The sequence below is a fragment of the Platichthys flesus genome, chromosome 7 (assembly GCF_949316205.1).
Source record: "Platichthys flesus chromosome 7, fPlaFle2.1, whole genome shotgun sequence".
In the NCBI taxonomy this organism is placed as follows: Eukaryota; Metazoa; Chordata; class Actinopteri; order Pleuronectiformes; family Pleuronectidae; genus Platichthys; species Platichthys flesus.
Window position 1 is genome coordinate 23193055 of NC_084951.1, and position 17944 is coordinate 23210998.

Below are 17944 nucleotides of genomic sequence, written 5' to 3' on the forward strand. Positions count from 1 at the left end.
AATAATAATGATACAAATTAAAATACCTATAATGATACCAATGATAATAATAATAATGATTCTGATTATTAATATCTAAATAACAACAACAACAATAATAATTATGATATTAAGTAAATTTTTCTTATTCTAAATTGTATTATATATATCATTAGCCTTATCATTATCATTCTTATTCTTATTCTTATTCTTATTCTTATTCTTATCATTCTTATTATTATAATTTGTTGCATTATTATTATTATTATAATTATAATGTAGTTTTGCTGCAATTTATTTAGCTTGTTTTTTTTACACCTATAAAATGAAATAAATGAAACCTATATTCATCTGTGACTTTTGATAAGTGACAAGTACCCCTCATGTGTGGATCTAATTTTAGCAACACACACCAAACAAGCAGATGGCTTTCATCACTCCACTGGAGGGCAGTAGTAATGGTAGGTCTGCAAACGAACCATTAACTTTGAACATGTCCATGTAACAGAATCAGTTTGATTCAGCCCAGGTTTGTGTCCTCAGTTTGCCTGAACACGGCTCAGTGGTGAAATACAAATAGAATAAATAATACAGAGGACCTCTGGGAGAACATGAACAAAGATGCAAGCTAATAAACTTGCCTGGAATTGCTTGAATCTAAATTACTTTTAGATTCTTATTGTTTCAGTTTATTAGCATTTAAACTGGCGTTCTTTTACTTAAACCCATGTGCAGGTCATGAGTTCCCGGCCCATATCAGCATAAATCAGAACAGTCCACAGGAAAGAGCAGAAACAAGAATATGTCATTACTTGTGTTTTTCTTATCAAATTGTAAAAGTTTTTATTTCTGAACCAACTGAAGAGCCACCAACATATTGCAAATGGTTCATCAATGTTTTGGGAGCAGATGCATTTGAAAAGCCACGATTCAGGTTGATTTTTCTCTTCACTCATTAAAACTGAATACGTTTCTTTTTTCAATTTGGCACAGTTGCATAACCAGGGATGCCTCTGCTTTTAGATTGCTCTAGTTTTACATACTTGTGGGGAGCCACATCAAATCATTTATTCATGGGGCTTTCTCTCCTCGCTTTCGTTAGGTTAGCAGGAAAGGGAACAGCTACAGTATGTAGGCCTTTCACAGCAGGGATTCTCTCTATGTGGGAGTCAATATACTGCGTCAACTTGCAAAATAAACAAGGGATACTGATAAAAAAAAAGCTCTGGAAAAAAGGAATACAGGCTGTTAAAGTTGTTTAGGCATTTATTTACAATAAAACAACACCACAACATTCATTTCACTGTAAATCCTGCTGCCTCTTCACTATCTATACTTACACCACAGGTTTGTGGTGACAAGGCAACTTTAAATGATCAGCAGGATATACAGTGAGATTTTTCCCTTTTACAGAACAGTCTGAAAAGCTCTTAAAATAATTTGATTCTACAAAATCTTCTCAAAAGAATATTCAAATTTAAGTGTATGAGAAAAAAACAACAACAACAATAAATTGTTAACTTGGCAGTTATTTTGAGGTGTTGGACAATCCCATCTGAAATCAATGATCTATACATTATACACTATGTACTCCAACTAAATATTTACAAAATCAGTAGTTGTCTTCTGAGTTACCTTCTCTCAAGCAAATAAATATTCACCATTTTGTTTGAATTGCATTGAAGATGTATCGCGCTGAAACAGATCTGACCCCTGAAATACACAGAACTTTACAGATGACAACATTATATTTTACTCCAGAGCAACACATACAGAACAAATCATATGTCGGAAAGCTGCGTGTAGTCGCCATAGAGGTACAGAAGAACAGATGTACGCCACAAATGCCACTTCAATAGGAACCAAATCAATAAATAAAAACATATTAGAGGAGAGAAATAGAACGAAATCTAGAGACCCGACTCCACAGCAGCAAACACGACGGACAAAGCAGTTTAATCAGTCAGTGATGGATACATCCATATATATTAGCAGACTATACACACAGCACTGGTGCATTGCACCATCATTATTTATCTAAAGAAACCAGTGTGCTTAAAAATGATTCTGAACATATTTGTTTTCATCTTAATCGAATACTGCCGTCCCATTATGGCTGCAGAACGTGAGTCAGAGAAGGGAGGTTAAAATAAATTGGAGGGACACAGACATTGCATGTTGAAGTTTTAAGGCCATTTCGTTTAATTCAGGATGCATTTCTTTCTTTACTGTGACTCGTGGTGTTAAGTTTAAACTTGGAGTTTTGGGGGCAGGACAGGAGAGAGAATAATTACTTCGCTCCAACGATCTATGTGGATTTCATCTAGAAAATACTCACATTATACAGCGTCCATCAGAAAGATTCTACATCACATGGGATATTTAGTTATAAAACACTCGTCTTTGATGCTGAATATTTGGTTTTTATTTATATATTAGAAGTCTTTACTGAGTCTCTGTTTCAGAAGAAGTCCTTTCCATCATGTCAACACAGAGATCAGTGGCACTGTCTTTACCCTGTATAGCCAGCACATTGAGGCTTTAACAAGACGAACTAAACCCAAGTCATATCTTTTATAAATAAAATAATAACATACAACTAGGCAACAGTTGTGTGAACAGTTGTGTGAACAGGCAAAGAAAGGAGTGGAAGGAAACAACACTGTGCAAAAGCTGGCCCCTCTTTGTGCGTCGTGCTCTCCCAGTGTCCTCCTCCAGGTTTCTGGATTCCTGTGCCCTGTCACCCACTGAGAAGAGGGAAAGGCCAGAATCCACCTGCATCCTCTCCTACGTCTCCTCTTCCTCATCTTCCTCCTTCTCATCTCTGCTCATGGCGAACGCCTGCACTTGTCTCATCTCCCCGAGGGGCAGTGACTTATGGGAGGGCTTTGGGAAGAAGAGAGAAACACATGTTCATTAGAATTAAAAACTCTCTGGAGAATGTCATCCTGATAAGTCTTATAATTACAACACTTAAATCACCTGCAGTTACAGATCAAGTCTACAAACAGCATTTGGTTTGGTATCATTTAACTGTATATCAAGTCTCTGGTCCCTTTGTCCCTTGTTTGACCCATGAGAAGGGTATTTGAGGAAGGTCTAACCTGAAGATGGAGATCCAGGACACAAGCGGCTGTGCGGAGCTAACAGTTCTGCACACAGAGATGCACAGACAGCGATAAAACACCAACGGAGCAGAGCTGCACATTAGCACACTGAAGCATTACAGCACCACAGGGCAGTAAAGCAGAGATACAGTAACACAGCATCACTGCAGCTCCTTTACTGTGAGTGTAAAACTGAACTGGTCAGTTCAATCAAAGAGTATAAAAACGTTTTATCGCCAGTTTGCATTGAGCATCAACAGAAACTTCAAACAAGCAGAGCACCAGAGAGGATCTGGAGGTGAAGGAAGGGATTCTGTTTTCTGGAGAATGGGTAGTGACTAACCGATGAGGACTGATGATCGTGCGGTCGCTCCAGTTTGATCCGGATGTCTGTCCCCTTCCCTCGATCAGGTTTACCAGGCCCTGGAGGACAAGTGAAAACTGTGTGTTGTAACTTAACACTTTGCTTTAATCGACACAACAAACATTTTCAGTCTTCTATTTCTAACTGTATTTTAGTAAAAAAGCACTTTGATAAAAGTTAGGACTTGTATGGATTGTAGTCTATGGGTCAAACATTTTTATAAGGACGGACGCAGGAAACAGCCTCACACACAAAGACAGCAGGAAAAAAGTAGATTTTCTAAATCGTCCATATTTGGGTGTGTTTGTGTTTTCTTTGAAATAATGAATAATGAATAATGAATAATGAATAATGAATAATGAATAATGTTGGTAGGAATCCAGTAATACTGATAAAATTACATTATTTGATTTTTCTACAGAGACATTTTCACTTCTATCACTATTATATCTATTACTACTAACTCCACTTACTCTTCTCTACAGCCTGACTAGTGTCCTGTGATGGTTTGTGACAACTTGCCGGACCTGCCTCTCCAGCTCTCTCACCTGGGGAGCTCGCACGACTGTTGCCGCTGGTGCTGCTCATGCTGTCCTCCAGCCAGTTGGTGTAGGAGAAGGAGTCTCGCTTGTGCGGCGTCCCCGCAGACGACACACTCTCCTGTGGAGCGGAGAGCGAAACACACACGTGTAGAATGAAGACAAACAGCTCGAAGGACAAATGATTGTGTTGTCTCACAGGGGACACGGATCGATCGCTCACCAGGCCTGTGTCGTAGTCCTCCGTGGCCTCGTTCTCCTCCACCACACTGGCGAAGCTACTAGCATTGGAGGAGGAGCGGGAGAGGTCGTGACCCTCAGGGATGGATGGGGCCCTGCCACCGAGACAAGAACTACACCCTGGGTTAACCACACTCCGGATCAGCCCAACCTGATTCTATCTCATAAGACATGGTCATTCAACATGCTGCTGCAGTGGAGGATAGTCCAGCCGTTACACAAACACATGTGTGTCCAATGTGACGTGGTTGTAACCTTTCTATCATACACACCTGTTCTTAGCAGTCGTGAGCGCTTCGGGGGAGCTCTGATCGGATGAATTGTCTGATTTGGGGTCTTGAGAGACGTGGCCACTGTCGGGGGTCTTCTGGGTGTTTGGGGAGTTTTCTCGACTGAAACCAAAGACGTGTAAATAAGCTTTGAAAACATCAGAAAAGGCAAATAGGATGCAACAACGAGAAAATAGATAAATGTGCAAAATTAAAAGACGATAAAACTATGAACTCTAGTACCAAGGCGTTAATTAGACAGGATATCAGAGGGCGATAGAAATACAGCAGGAAGGTGCAGGTGACCTCTCTCACCTCCTCTCCTGGACTTCTTGGATGTTTTCAATACCGATGGCGCTGCTTCTCCTGGAGCTAAAAGGACCTGATTTCTTCCTGGTCGGGCTTTTCCCCGGGATTATCAACGACTGCCGAGGAGAGGAGAGAGGCTGTAAGAGTCAAAGATAAAATACTTCTAATACGTTAAATATCTTGGAGCAGCATTGAGCTAATCTCGGGAGTTTATCAATCTATTCCTCTACTTCTGAGTGACACTAATTGTTACTTTGACAGCTCCCTTCGAAATGCATTAATGCTAAAACACATGTCAGTCTGACGTATGGGGCTGAGCACTAACGCCGCAGCCTTCCAGTTGTTACTTTGATGAAAAGAAATGTTAAAATATGCACTTAGCAGCTTAATGTCAAGCCCTGGTGCCAGTCTTCCAGCCAGAGCCGAGCGCAGTAAAGTGGGAGATGAAAGATGGATTTAAAGGCTCCGGGGCCTTCCACTAAATGAGCTTTCTCAGTGACTGCTTTGTTCATTCAATCTCGCTCTTTAAAGCTCTCAGAATAAGAACTTGAAAAAAAGCCTTTTATATGATGTGGCTTCAAAGAACAAGATGGAGGGGTCTTTTTTTTCATGATGTGACTGTGTGTATTTTTTTACAAAATGTAGAACTAAGCATAGTGGATTAAAATGCAGAGTACAGGCAGAAAAGACAATAGAAGGTGGGCAAATTCTGCACTAGGTAAAGGAAAATAAAATAAAAAACAGAATTGGGTCAAGGGTGAATACTTCAGAAATGACTTTGTGCTCTTAATGATTTACTGCAGATGTTTTCTAAACAGTAATGTATGTAAAACTCCCAAAAAAACATGAATTGTCAATGTGTAAGTGTGGAGATTAGTAATAATGACAATAATAATATATATATGCAAATCTTTTATCACAGATTTGCATGTTACGCATCCTATCTGCAGCACAAAATCCATATCATGTAGCTCAGCTTGATCGAAACATGTGGAGAAGAGTGTTTGACTGTGATGCAGACAAAATTAAAAAAAAAGAGAGAGAACGAGAGAGAAGTTAGAATTGGACATGAACCTCTTCTACTGTTCCTATCCCTATGGCGCTGCCTCGACGTCCATATTTACTGGGACTTTTGCCTGGGACAAGCAACGACTGAGCCACACAGGGGAGATGAGAGAGAGAGAGAGAGAGAGAGAGAGAGAGGGATGATGGTAGACAACAAAAGGGGCAGGGGGAGGGAGAGAAAACGTGAGATACAAATACATATGCGGTTTTATGCAGTTAAGTCATGTCACGTTCAAAACCAAGTACAAAGCGAATGTTAATTGGAGAACACAAAGGAGGGAGATATTCTGGCTCCATAGGTAAAGACACAGGCAGCTGAACGGGAGAGAGACCAGCCAGTTATAGCATGTGAGTCATACGCCCGTAAGAGAGAGGGAGGACGAAGAAGAGACAAAATCTACAGCGGAGGACATACAACATGTTAACCATCAGGTTTCACATCAAGACAGCAGGGTTATGAGCAGAAGCAGGCGACACTTGTATTCATTATCGAAGCTGCTGGGTTAATAGAAATGATTCGTTATTTTGGAAGGAAATAGACTGAAAATCCTGTTCGGTGCCTAAAAGAGAGAAATGGTATTTTTAATTGTGATTTAAATATCAATGCATATCAGAGAATATCCATAAAATACTGCACCCACAGCCCCTCAAGTATACAGTCATTTAAAACAAGCAGCCAGATGCTGTTGAGTGAAAACCTTCTAACTGTAAAGGTGAAAATGGTTTCTGAACAAATTTAATAAAATGTTTGGTTTTCCCCTAATGAGAGAAATATTCGTTTATTCATAAAACCGATTAAAAAACGGTGTGATCACACAGTGGGCTGGCATGCACACTACACATATTTGCACACACACACACACACTCCCGCACACACACAAACACACACTTCCAAGATGTTGTCACTTTCCCAATATGTCCTCACTCCGTATGCTCAAATAGTCCTCACAAGGATTCAAATGCAGATTAACACACACACACACACAAACACACACACACATTGACGCACACTCAACCTACATTCATTAGAATTCAAGAGCACACTTTTTAAAATGCAGATGCATGGGGAATTTAAATAATGAGAACACAAAAACAATAAATATTAGATGCAGCTTCAACCCAGGGTAGAAATCCACCTTGTGCCACTTCCACTGGAGTCACTCGACTTCGTGGTAGCACACAACGTGGAACCTATTAGAGAATCAAGTTTAAGGCCCGAGCGTAATCGCTCCACTGGACCGAGCGTGCGACCTTTCTCTGTGAGACGTTAGTGCAGCAAGCAAGTGAGGGAAGAGGGGGGGATGAACTCTGGTAGAGTCGCTGGGGGGGAAGTAGAGGAAGCGAGACTCGCCTCACTCCAGACCAGCAGGAGTGGGACTGTACTTACTATCCCTGGGAATTTGGGGCTCTCTGCGGGGTTGTGGGTTAAGCTGCCGCTCAGGCTAGTGGAGAATGAGTGCGGCTTCTTGAGAGCAAGACCCATGGCGTCCATAGAGTGGCTCCTGCTGCGGATCACCCGCTACAGAGAGAGACGGGGAGGAGGAGATACATTCAGATGGCGCTGACCCCTGTGACCCCTCTGCGTGGCTGCACGGAGGTACAGACCCAGACGAGCCCGGGGGTTGTCCCTGAACACTGACCACTGCAGGCAGAGAGCACTGACCTGATGCTAATCCTGACAGACAAGGAAGCGACAGAGAACACTGCTAAGCTTTAGTGCCCGAGGTGGGGGGGGGGGATCAGATGAGTCATAATGTTTAGGTAGTAAGAGAAGAGAGGGGGGGCAGGAGGGCCAAGTGGCTCGCAGAAGTCTGACCACACCGAGTTTAAACACAGCCAGGAGAAGTTTAGAAGCCCAGGTCGCCTCTTTGCAGGCGTGCGACACAGTGGAGAGTCAGAGGCATCGGAAGGAGAAGGAAAACAGCTCTCTTCGATGTGAGGACAGAATTATATTATCAAATACCCAGTGACTGATCAGAGGAGCATGCACAGAAGCACCAGAAAGCTAGAAAGATTGGAAAGCCAATAGAGGTGTGTGCCAGCAGGACAGAGCAGCAGAGCAGCTCTACATTCAGATGATAAGATGTTGAGGAGGTAAATCTCTGGGAGCCTGCAGCATAGAGACAAGAACAATCCTGAAAGACTAAGGGTTACATCCACAGAAGAAACACCTGCTACAAAACATGATCACTTTAATTACTCAAGATTCCAGTTTTTTACTTTTTGCTATCTGTGCAGGTTTGACATTTCTTGGGAAATATACTCGTTTGCTTTCATGCTGAGAGTTAGATGAGAAGATCGGGTGAGAATGGGTGAATCTGATTTGTACAGGTTGTAAAGGTTTTTTGGGGTCTGGGTGTGGAACAGTTGACCCTCTTATTTATGGGTTTACAGGTGGCCTCAGGTTTTTTGGATTTGTGAAAAGCATGACAGAGACACAATGGAAACCAAGATCATGCCGGAGAGGTAATATATATCTCATCTGGCCTGGACAGCCCCAGGAGGAGATAGAAACCGGGTAGCAGGATATCTGTACCTGCTGCCATCTCACCCCATCTCCAGATGCATTAAAGAATGGATGGATGGATGCTTCAGTAAGCAAAGTGGCTGCAGGCTGTAGCTTCATATTTAATAGACAGACATTAAATCAATCTTCTCATGTAACGCTTGGCCCGAAAGACAAAATTCCTAAATATTGAAGAAGACTGAGATTACCTGAAATTCATAAACAAAACATTGCTCCTGTCTAAGTGCTGGGGTAAATAAAGCTTTCAAATCTATACTCAGGACTATGTGTTAAACATTTTAAGCCTTTTCCGTTGAAGCAGAAATTGAAGCCCTGGCCTCTGCTGCCACTCCTCCAGTTACCTTGAAGGACTCGAAGAACCCCCCTCCTCCTCCACTCCCGTTTTCCAGTTTGTCGTCCTCTCCTCCGAGTCCCATCATGGCCTGGCTGTTCACATGAAGCTCCTCGTACAGCGTCTCTAACAAAGCCGACCGCGTTCGCTCCTTCCAGAGAGAGGGACATGAAGCAAAGGGGAATCAAAGGATGCTTTCTTGTGGTTCTGGCCTGATATGCAACATTATTGAATTCTTAAAAGACATTCTCGACAACTCACCTCTAATTTGGCAAATTTCTCAGCTTTGTAACAGGCGTATTCTGCATTGATGAGCTTAGTAAAAAGGAATTCATGGAATTCAGGGCCCTGGGAGGAGAAGAGCAGAGAGACCAGACATCAGGGGGACAACGATAAAAAGGTGCAGTGGCGAGAGGATGCAGTGGTTCAGGTCTACAGGATGTTCTTTCTCTTACTTTTTTAAAGACAGCCGGGTTTGGGAGGGCCGGACCAAAGAAAGGAACGTCATCCCGTGCTGTCACTGACACCTGGGAACACAGAGAGAGGGGATGAAGTGGCATCGTGATTTATATCATGAAGAAAAGTAGAGTAGAGTAAGATGGGAAAACAGGCCACCTTGTAGAGAACATTGTCAGAACACGGGTTGACCACTTGGACCACGACGTAGCCATGGAGGAAGTTGGAGGCGATCATGTCCGGTACGAACGGAGTGTTCTCCTCTTGGAACACGATGGCCACGATATCGTTCCCTATGTGCCGCTTCCTCTGTAACTGCAACACACCGGAGACAGAACAGTTTAACAGGGTATTGACTGTGCACATGCTTCTCTACAAAACAGTGATATTATATTTAAGGACTACTTATGTCAAACATTGGAAGATGTGTTTTTTATATATATTTAATTCTACGTAGCACTGAATCTCTTCTGTTGTGTTTTCTTCCAATAATACTTTATACTTCTTTAATACCAATGATGTCACAGTGCTTGCCAAATTGGGTACACTTTCACAAAAGCTAAAAAATCTTGAGTTTAGTGCATGTCTGATTCTGAAAGCAGCTTTTGTGCCAGCGTAAGAAAAGATGGTGAGTTTATTCGTGTTTAAGAGGGAGGATGAACTGAAATTGCTTTTTATAATGTGAACAGATGACACAAATTATCACTGCTCATTCTTCCCTCACCCTGCCACCAGCTGAAAGCAATTGTATTTGTGAAGAACCACCAGGGTGCGCTGTTTCCTCTAATGACAGGCTGATGGCCTCAACAGAGCCAGTGATCAGAGTCCCAATATAAACATAGCCTCATCTGTGTTTGTGCAAAGCAGGAGAGCAAATGGTGAGCAATCCTGAGCTAATCAATCAGTATTTGCATGAATTGGTGAGACAGAGGAGGAGGAGGAGGAGGAGGAGGAGGAGGAGGAGGAGTCTCCAGCTGCCTGAGCAGTGCAGTGCTGCAGCTCAGCTTTAAATCACCACAAGGGAGGACGGCTGTTCACCTAAGCAGACAATAAGGCATAACATTTAAAGTGATTAATGTTGGCTCCTGGAGGTTTTGTTTTTTTCCTTTTTGCAAATGTGTGCTGCGGCTGGGGAGGTGCATGCAAAGTGTGGAGCTATAATCCCCAGAAGGGAACCAGTCTGACTGCTCGCTTTGAATCATGCAAGGTGTGTTTGTCTGGTTTTGTGTTACAGTACCTGCTGGGTGTCCCCCTCTGTGTACGGCAGCTTTGTGGACACATGGAACATGACCTCCTTGTTGCGGTAGTTGCAGTAGACAGATTCTGCGCCCGTCTGCCCATGAGTCACGTCCAGCCCTCCACGGAAGCTGCGAGCGCACAGACACAAGTGTAAACAGGACGTTCCCCCATCCTCACTGCAGAGGCATGAGCACCAGGCTGTCTCCACGCTCATATACTGTAGAATGAAGTTGTTACTGAATGTATATGGTGTAAAATATGTACTGCCTTCACCCTTTGAAGTTGTGCAGCTCGACTTTTTCTCCTAAAAACTCCAGGAACTCGACGAAGGCCGGACTCTCGTCTGTGTTGCCAAACAGCTCTTCCTCTGAAGTCTGCAACATGGGAGAAATCCTCATGAACATCAAGGCTAAGAGAAGCAAATGATATTAGCAGCTTCAAGTTAAAAAATACACATGGTTTGTACAGTAAGATCCAATTTCAGAGCCACTTCTGTCTGCCTTCAGGACGATGAGCAAAGACTTGCATGCTTCACCTGCAGCGATGGCACAGTGAGTATTTTATACAAGGTGTGTTCTTACTGCAGCAGATCATTAGGGTTAATAACAGGAAGCCGGTTGGTAAAGTGTGTCCTTTGTGTGTTCGACACTCTTGTTCAAACAGCCCATTTACATCCGAGACGACAGAGGTGGCTTCGATCAATTACAGCAGCAGATAACAGGAGCTTTAGAGATAGGCTTCAGGAAGGCTCGTGCAATAATGATCGTCCGTGATGGAGAGTTGATTATCTATTGTCATAACGTGGAGTAGCGATAGGGACAACAAAAGCCCGCCTCGGAAAACACGCAGACAGACAAAGCCCAGGAACAAGCTGCTGCTTATCAAGTATTCCTGCTTTACTCCCGTCCACACGTCTCTCTCTCTCTCTCTGCTCGGCACCCCCTCCTGAGTAGAGAACGTCCTGCGGGATGAGCCGAGGGCCCCTCACTGCCTCCAGGGGACGGCCCCTTGGCTCATCCCCAACGTATTTAACACTACAATTAAACTTCTGCGGGCGTTAAGGGATCGCCAGTGCAGATCTCCACACACGGAGGTCTCTACTCGAGGGTAAAGTGCCCTCAGCCAGGCGTTCAACAGCTCTTCTGCCCCACACACATTGTAAACAAGAGGGCCGTGATTGCTGCAGAAAAGGAGAGAATGAGAGAGGAGTGCTGAAGACCACCACGGAGACTGGGCTCCTCTAAAAGCCATAATTAGGATGGAGGATGACTGAGGGTAATCAGTTTTCTTAGGAGAAAGCAGTAATTACAACGTAATGTACATGCTGATCGTTCCTGGGCTGAATACAATGAGCTCCTGCAGAACCATCTAAAAACAACATATAATCCCTGTTGGCGTTGAAGCTCACCTGTCCGAACTTCTGATACACGACACCGAATTTGAAATTGTTGTTTATCACATGTTCATCGAAGGTGACGATTAGTCGTGAAGCCTGTGAATAAATAAAGGTACAATGAGAAAAATAGCAAACAATGTATTTGAGAGTTTAACCAAACCTAGTATGATGCTTCAGTAATTTAAATTAGATAAATTATGACAATAACTTCCATATTTTAGTGTTTTTAATGTTTAATTCCTTTTTTTCATTTCCTTGAACTGTGTTTGTGCGACTGGAAATTACACAAACCAAACCAGATCTTACTTTTGGATATAGAACTGGAAAAAAGCGATCCACGTTGACCTCTTCACAGACAAGCTGGGATTAAAAAACAGAAAACAGGTCAGATTGTTGTTTGACAACATCACAACAACATTGGACAATTCGATGCGTAACGAAAAATCCTGGGCCGGTCCTCACCTTGGCCATTTGGACCACGTTGGGAAACTCGGTCAGACAGGAAATGGGGATCACATCGTGGTAGGTTTTCAGTTTGGTCCTGTTGATGTCATAAAGCAATTCTCAGAATTTATCGGAGAGAGATGATCCGATGTGGACCATCATCAAACTTCCCCGCCCTCTTCGCCCACTCGCTGGCCTACATAGTCCATCTGTTACTCTGCTGTTGACACTCTCCCGCTTTATGACTCGTACTATTGCACCCAGTGCCGGGAGAAAGTGTTTATCCAGTCAATTTTAGGACTGCACATGTATTTCTCAATGGGTGTGAAAGCATGGACGTTTATTACCTCAGCTGCAGATGTGCAAATTTCAGGTGTAAAGATTTAGATTTTCATTTTTTAACATAGCACAGCAACTTAATCATCTTCTAAATCCAGAAATATCTGTCCTTCTCTATGAGGCTCTCAAGAACTGTTTGGGTGGCTGTGGCTCAGGGGTTAGAGCGGGTCGTCAGTTTGATCCCAGCCTTCCCCATTAAGCATGCTGTATTTTCCCCAGGGCAAGAGACAAAGTGTTGCCTATAGATGTGCAGTTGCAGGGCTCTGCAGCCACGGCTCAATTACTGCAGGTCACTTTCACAGTGTCGGCCAGAAAGCTGCAACCAGTATCACCACAGACCAGCAAGCAGCCCAAACAGGGAAGTGAGTGTTACCTGAGCATGAGCCGGAGATGTTCCTGGTCCCCGATCACATCGTACTTCAGGGAGAACACCAGATGTCCCAGGGCCCCGTCCACTGAGTAGTAATCAAAGTGCTCCTGAGGACACAGGGCACGGACACGGGACATTAGTATCTGTCACCAGCAGACACGGGACACATGTGCAGGCGCTCTGCTCATTACACGTTTCCAATCTCTGCTCCTTTCTTTCTGCTCCTGCTCCTCTACTACAGGCGGATCAAACTTGTTCATGTTGTGTGTGTGTGTGTGTGTGTGAGAGAGAGAGCGAGAACAGGTGGCAAAGCCTAATGCATCTTCATTAGCAGCAGTGTATGAGGTGCCAAACAGGGAGGCTGGTTCCTGTTCGAGGTTTCCTCTGCTGGGATTAGCTTATTGCTTATTCGTTTCATTACTGTAATGAGCAAGAAGTGAAATTGATTGTCAAATATGCTACGACAGTAATTAGGCTCCTTTGAGGAGGAGGGGAGTTGTTGTCCTGGGGATATATTCATTCAGTTTAACTGCGGTAAAATCACTTAGCAAGCACCTTTCAAAAACAGAGAGATGTGAATTTAAAAACAAATAAATATAATAATTTCATCGCAAGCATTTATTGCAAGCGTTAAAATGTGCATGAACAAAATTATAGGATGTTTAAAATGCGGAAATAAGATTAGTGAAGCTATGGATGAAGATCTTTAGAGAGGAAGCTTGTGGAACATCCAATTATTTTATCACAGCAATGAAACAAGTTGAATATCATTTAGCAGTGTTGTTTTAACAGTTATTTTATTTGCTCTTTCAAGTATTTAATCTAGATTAGGGCCAAACTCTGCACAAAGTCTCTAACCTTGCCCAGGAAGTGTTTCCGGAAGAGCATGGCCATCGTGTTACATTCCAGCTTGGTGCGGGTGCTGGGAGACAGCGGCTGCGCCTGCACCGTGTCCACGCGCTCACTCAGCTCATGGTTGTTCCCCTCGATCCAAAATCCCCCGAACTGAGGCAGGAGGATGAGGGGGAAGGGGCTTCTTCTGCCCAACACCTGCGCCCAAATGCAAAAAACAGTGAGTTCCACATAGAGGGATGTGTTAGTGAAGGTAATGTGAGGACAGCGAGAGTGAAAGTGATTCATCTGATGATGAAAAGTGTTTCTATACCTCATGGACACTTGGATAGGGAATGTAGTCCTCCTCAGTCTGGAAACATATCAAGAAATAAAAAAGATTTGTTTGTTCTTCATCAAAGACTGAAAATAACCACATGGTCCAACTCTATAATCCCCAAGGACAGAGCTCCAGAATAAATTCACTGTTATGCAATGAAATTCAGTTTAGCAGCTAGTTACTGATGCATTATAGTCCATTAAAAACACACAGTAAATCCATATTAACCATTAATCGTCAATACATAGTTTTAAATCCTGGACAAACATCATATGTGCTTTTTGAATCCTCTCTACCTCTGACTGACTGACTTGAGAGCACCTCACTGCGTTATGAATAATGCAGTGAGATGCTGCTCTTAAGTCGTGGGCCTGTCTGGTAGAGGGAGATACGGCGGAGCAGCCGCGACACGACACCTGCGCCGTGTGAACGCTGCTCGGCGTGGAGACTCGTACCTTGAGCGGGGGAGGGAAGCTGCATCGCTGCTCATCCATCCTGTTGCCCTGCAAGAGAGGGAGAGGGAGACAGAGGGCTCACTGGTGAATTGGGTGGCCTTGCATTCAACACACAAAAAACATTCACACACCAATTATTGATAAGAAATATAAACTTAAAAACAACACACACAGCAGAGCAGTAATCGTGTGTTCTGAGCGGACTGGCAGAAAATGATCAACCTTGTTAAATAACTACACAGTTTTTCTACGAGTTGTGCAGCAGGCAAAGTCGTAGAGGGACAGATGGAAAGATAAGGACGGAGACACATTACACACACACACACACACACACAGGCAGCAGGGCCACCGGCGGACCATTAGAGGATAATAAAGAGCAGGCATTTGGGAGTGACTGGAAAATCTGTTAGCTCACAGAGGATGTGTGGGAATAATAAACCCCGGGGATTATAAAGCTGCCGAGCTACCTGACACCCTCACAATAAAACTACACCGCTGGACCTGAGGTGTGAAAAAGGGGAAGTGATGGGGGGGGGGAGGTGCAGTGATACAATGAAGTATCGCTGCATAAATAGAGGCCATAGTGATGGAGTCAAGGAAGAGGACACATCGTACGTGAGAGACTGTCTGACTGTCACCGTCCTGCACGTGTCACATCCTGAGGACAGATATCGACCTCTGGCTGAGAACGGTTGTGTTTTCACTCCTGTCTGTGTGTATCGAGAGGTTTGTTAGTTAGTTTGGAAACAAAGTTACACAAAAAACAACTGAACGGATTCACACAGCACTCGGTGGAAGGAGGCGGTAAGGGCAGGGAATGAACCCAGTAAATTTAGATGTGAATCCCAGGGAATAACCCACGTAACAGGCATATTTAGAAGAAACTGATGAAGGTGACATTTCTTGTTGCTGTTTGCCGATCTAGCTCTTCTCCTTTCCCAGTGATGCCAAAACAAACAGGTGACAAACACTGAGGCCGCTGAAAGCTATAATGAGTGTAAGTGAATTAATAATTCTCTGTAAACAACGGCCGGTCTGTGCTGATGCGCTAATTTACTGACACACATGGACAAAGCGATTAGAGGAGTTCTGATGTTTATCAGGAGCACGTAATTAAAACAAACATCCTTCCAAAGCTCGGAGAAACCAGGAGGTGAGATTAAGAGTTTATACAGAGGCAGTTATAACAGAGAAGTGTGAGTGACACACGTATAAACACTCTCCTCTAAAAACCACCACACTCAGTGTCCTTCACGCGTGCACAGAGATAGGTGTGGAGGGCGAGCAGAGGGTCGAAGTGCTGCAGAATTAGTCAGAGTCACTGGTTAGTTGCTTGGTGAGTAGAGTTTGAAGACCGGAGACAGAGGACAGAGATCAACCATGATCGTTGTCTTACCTGCATCTTCTCAATCATTTCAAATAAATCTGGGCTCTGGGGAGAGGAGAGTGACAGGAAATGGTTTTGAGTTGATTTCATTTGTTTTCCAGTTTGACGCTGCTCAGCACTCAGTGTCTGGAGCAGCAGCACGATACTTGTATTGACAGGAAAACACATTTTGAGTTTATTGACTCTGGCTTTACGTTCTCATTCTACATTCTCACACACCACACTGCTGTATGGATACAAATAATAAAAAAACAGCTCTGATAACCCCCCCCCCCCCCCCCCCATGACCCTCGTAGGAAAAGCAGTTAACATAATGGATGTTGTCATTATTAAATTAAATATTTAGGAATATATTGAAGAGGTCTCGTTTCCCTTTGCCATAAAACGCTTGAGCTTTTGATCACTAAAAAAGCAAATTAAGATAAAAGCCTTTTTATGCAATTAATGTGCAGAGAGATTTACATTTTGTTGAGATTACACTTACACAGAGATCAACTACCAATAGAACATGCAAACAATTTAATGAAAAAATGTATACAACTTTTGGGTAATGGGGGTAAAGCTTTGAAAAAGGTACAGTCAGCAATAATCACACATTTAATATCACATGAAGACATGTACTGTCTGACATCCAGAACACAAGTTATGTGATATTTTCTGTAGTCTGCTTCTGAAATGCCAATTAATCTTTATCAGATATTTAACATACACACATATTTGACATATTAAGTTGATAAAACAGCAGTAATTGTGTTTTCAGAGCTGTCAGTCACCTGTAGAGTTATGATTGATGGTTTAAAGTGTTGACCTATTTCTCAGCGCTGTCCAGTAAATGACTCTAACTGGGTGAAGCACACCTCTTCTGTCAACTGTTCCCATTGAACACTGGCAAACGTCAGACTCATCTGATTCAACATTTAATCAGATAGCGTCTCTTGCCTCTCCCTTGTTGCTCCTCAAGTCAAGCGAGCCCGACCTGCGTCTCCATGTTAAACACTCACCTAATTCTCCTGGAGCCCGAACCACAGCTGTTGTGTCCTTTGAATTTCCTCGTGCAAAATGTGGCCGCATGCTTTAGCCATGACAGTGACTGTACGCACTGCAGAAGTCGAATGACAGGAGTCCACAGGTGCACAAGTCTGAAGGGGGTCAGCCAGTGGAGCCTGAAATACTGTAGTTCTGTCCTCACTTTGTGTGCAGAGCAATTGTGCGAGTAAAGTCCTCCGCCATGTGCAAACAGCCGTCTGCCACAATCCCTGAAGGTAAACAGCCGCGGCTTCAACAACATTAACCAGAGATTACAACAAAAGGGAGCTGTTGTTGAGCCTCGTATTATCTTTGGTCTTAAAACAATAAGCACATTAGACATTAAACTGTGTGCCCCTGCCCAGAAGGCTTGGGAGTGTCTGACCAAAATCTTGAAATGTTATGTGTTTCTTTACACTCCAGGCAAACACCTGATACTAGAACCAGAAATGTTTCCCCACGCAAACACACATATTTCCTCAGCTCATAAAGAACCACTGTGTATGACCTTGCAGGTTTTTGCACCAGCAGCATTCATTTCACTCAAAGCACTTTGTCCAAGTGATAAAAACGCTGCCAAACTCTTAAGTTAATTTTACTATCAAGTGGAAGTTTTTTCCCTTTCAGCATTTAAAAAATAGAGCTGCTTACGTGTTTGGGTTTCTTCCAGTGAACCTTTGTCATCAGTGGAGCACTGAATTCACTGTGAGCCATCGTTCCCAGTCTCTACGCTGGCATCCTGCAGCATCAAACAACGCTGTGTCCACTCCAACCACCAGCAGGTCTGGAGTCAGCTCTCCCCGTCGACTGCTGCCTCTCGCTTAAAAAGTAAAAAGTTGACTGTGTCCAACTGCGACACCTGAAGCAAAGCTGCATCCCAGCTAACTGGAAGAAGTGGATCAGGCAAAGCTGAGGACAAGATCCGCAGGCT

General features: G+C 43.4%; 1 protein-coding gene across 6 annotated transcripts in view; it reads right to left on the reverse strand.

Annotated features, from left to right (window-relative positions):
* Positions 1-1227: 1227 nt before the first annotated feature.
* The window catches only part of LOC133956368 (rap1 GTPase-activating protein 1-like), a 38992-nt gene continuing 22275 nt past the window's right edge, over positions 1228-17944 (reverse strand). The window contains exons 4-25 of one of the 6 annotated variants that reach the window (XM_062391340.1): positions 14601-14648; positions 14140-14178; positions 13833-14024; positions 12978-13081; positions 12284-12362; positions 12128-12181; positions 11834-11917; positions 10699-10799; positions 10424-10553; positions 9346-9501; positions 9186-9257; positions 8992-9078; positions 8741-8881; positions 7260-7391; positions 5882-5959; positions 4814-4923; positions 4502-4621; positions 4213-4342; positions 3924-4110; positions 3430-3509; positions 3084-3131; positions 1228-2865 (exon numbers count right to left, since the gene is read on the reverse strand). In XM_062391340.1, the coding sequence (XP_062247324.1) occupies positions 3123-3131; positions 3430-3509; positions 3924-4110; positions 4213-4342; positions 4502-4621; positions 4814-4923; positions 5882-5959; positions 7260-7391; positions 8741-8881; positions 8992-9078; positions 9186-9257; positions 9346-9501; positions 10424-10553; positions 10699-10799; positions 11834-11917; positions 12128-12181; positions 12284-12362; positions 12978-13081; positions 13833-14024; positions 14140-14178; positions 14601-14648 (2133 nt within the window). In that variant the 3' untranslated portion in view covers positions 1228-2865; positions 3084-3122. Of the gene's footprint in view, positions 2866-3083; positions 3132-3429; positions 3510-3923; positions 4111-4212; positions 4343-4501; positions 4622-4813; positions 4924-5881; positions 5960-7259; positions 7392-8740; positions 8882-8991; positions 9079-9185; positions 9258-9345; positions 9502-10423; positions 10554-10698; positions 10800-11833; positions 11918-12127; positions 12182-12283; positions 12363-12977; positions 13082-13832; positions 14025-14139; positions 14179-14600; positions 14649-15996; positions 16033-16988; positions 17163-17944 lie in introns of those variants that run through there. The other 5 variants (XM_062391342.1, XM_062391344.1, XM_062391339.1 and 2 more) reach the window with 5 other exon arrangements.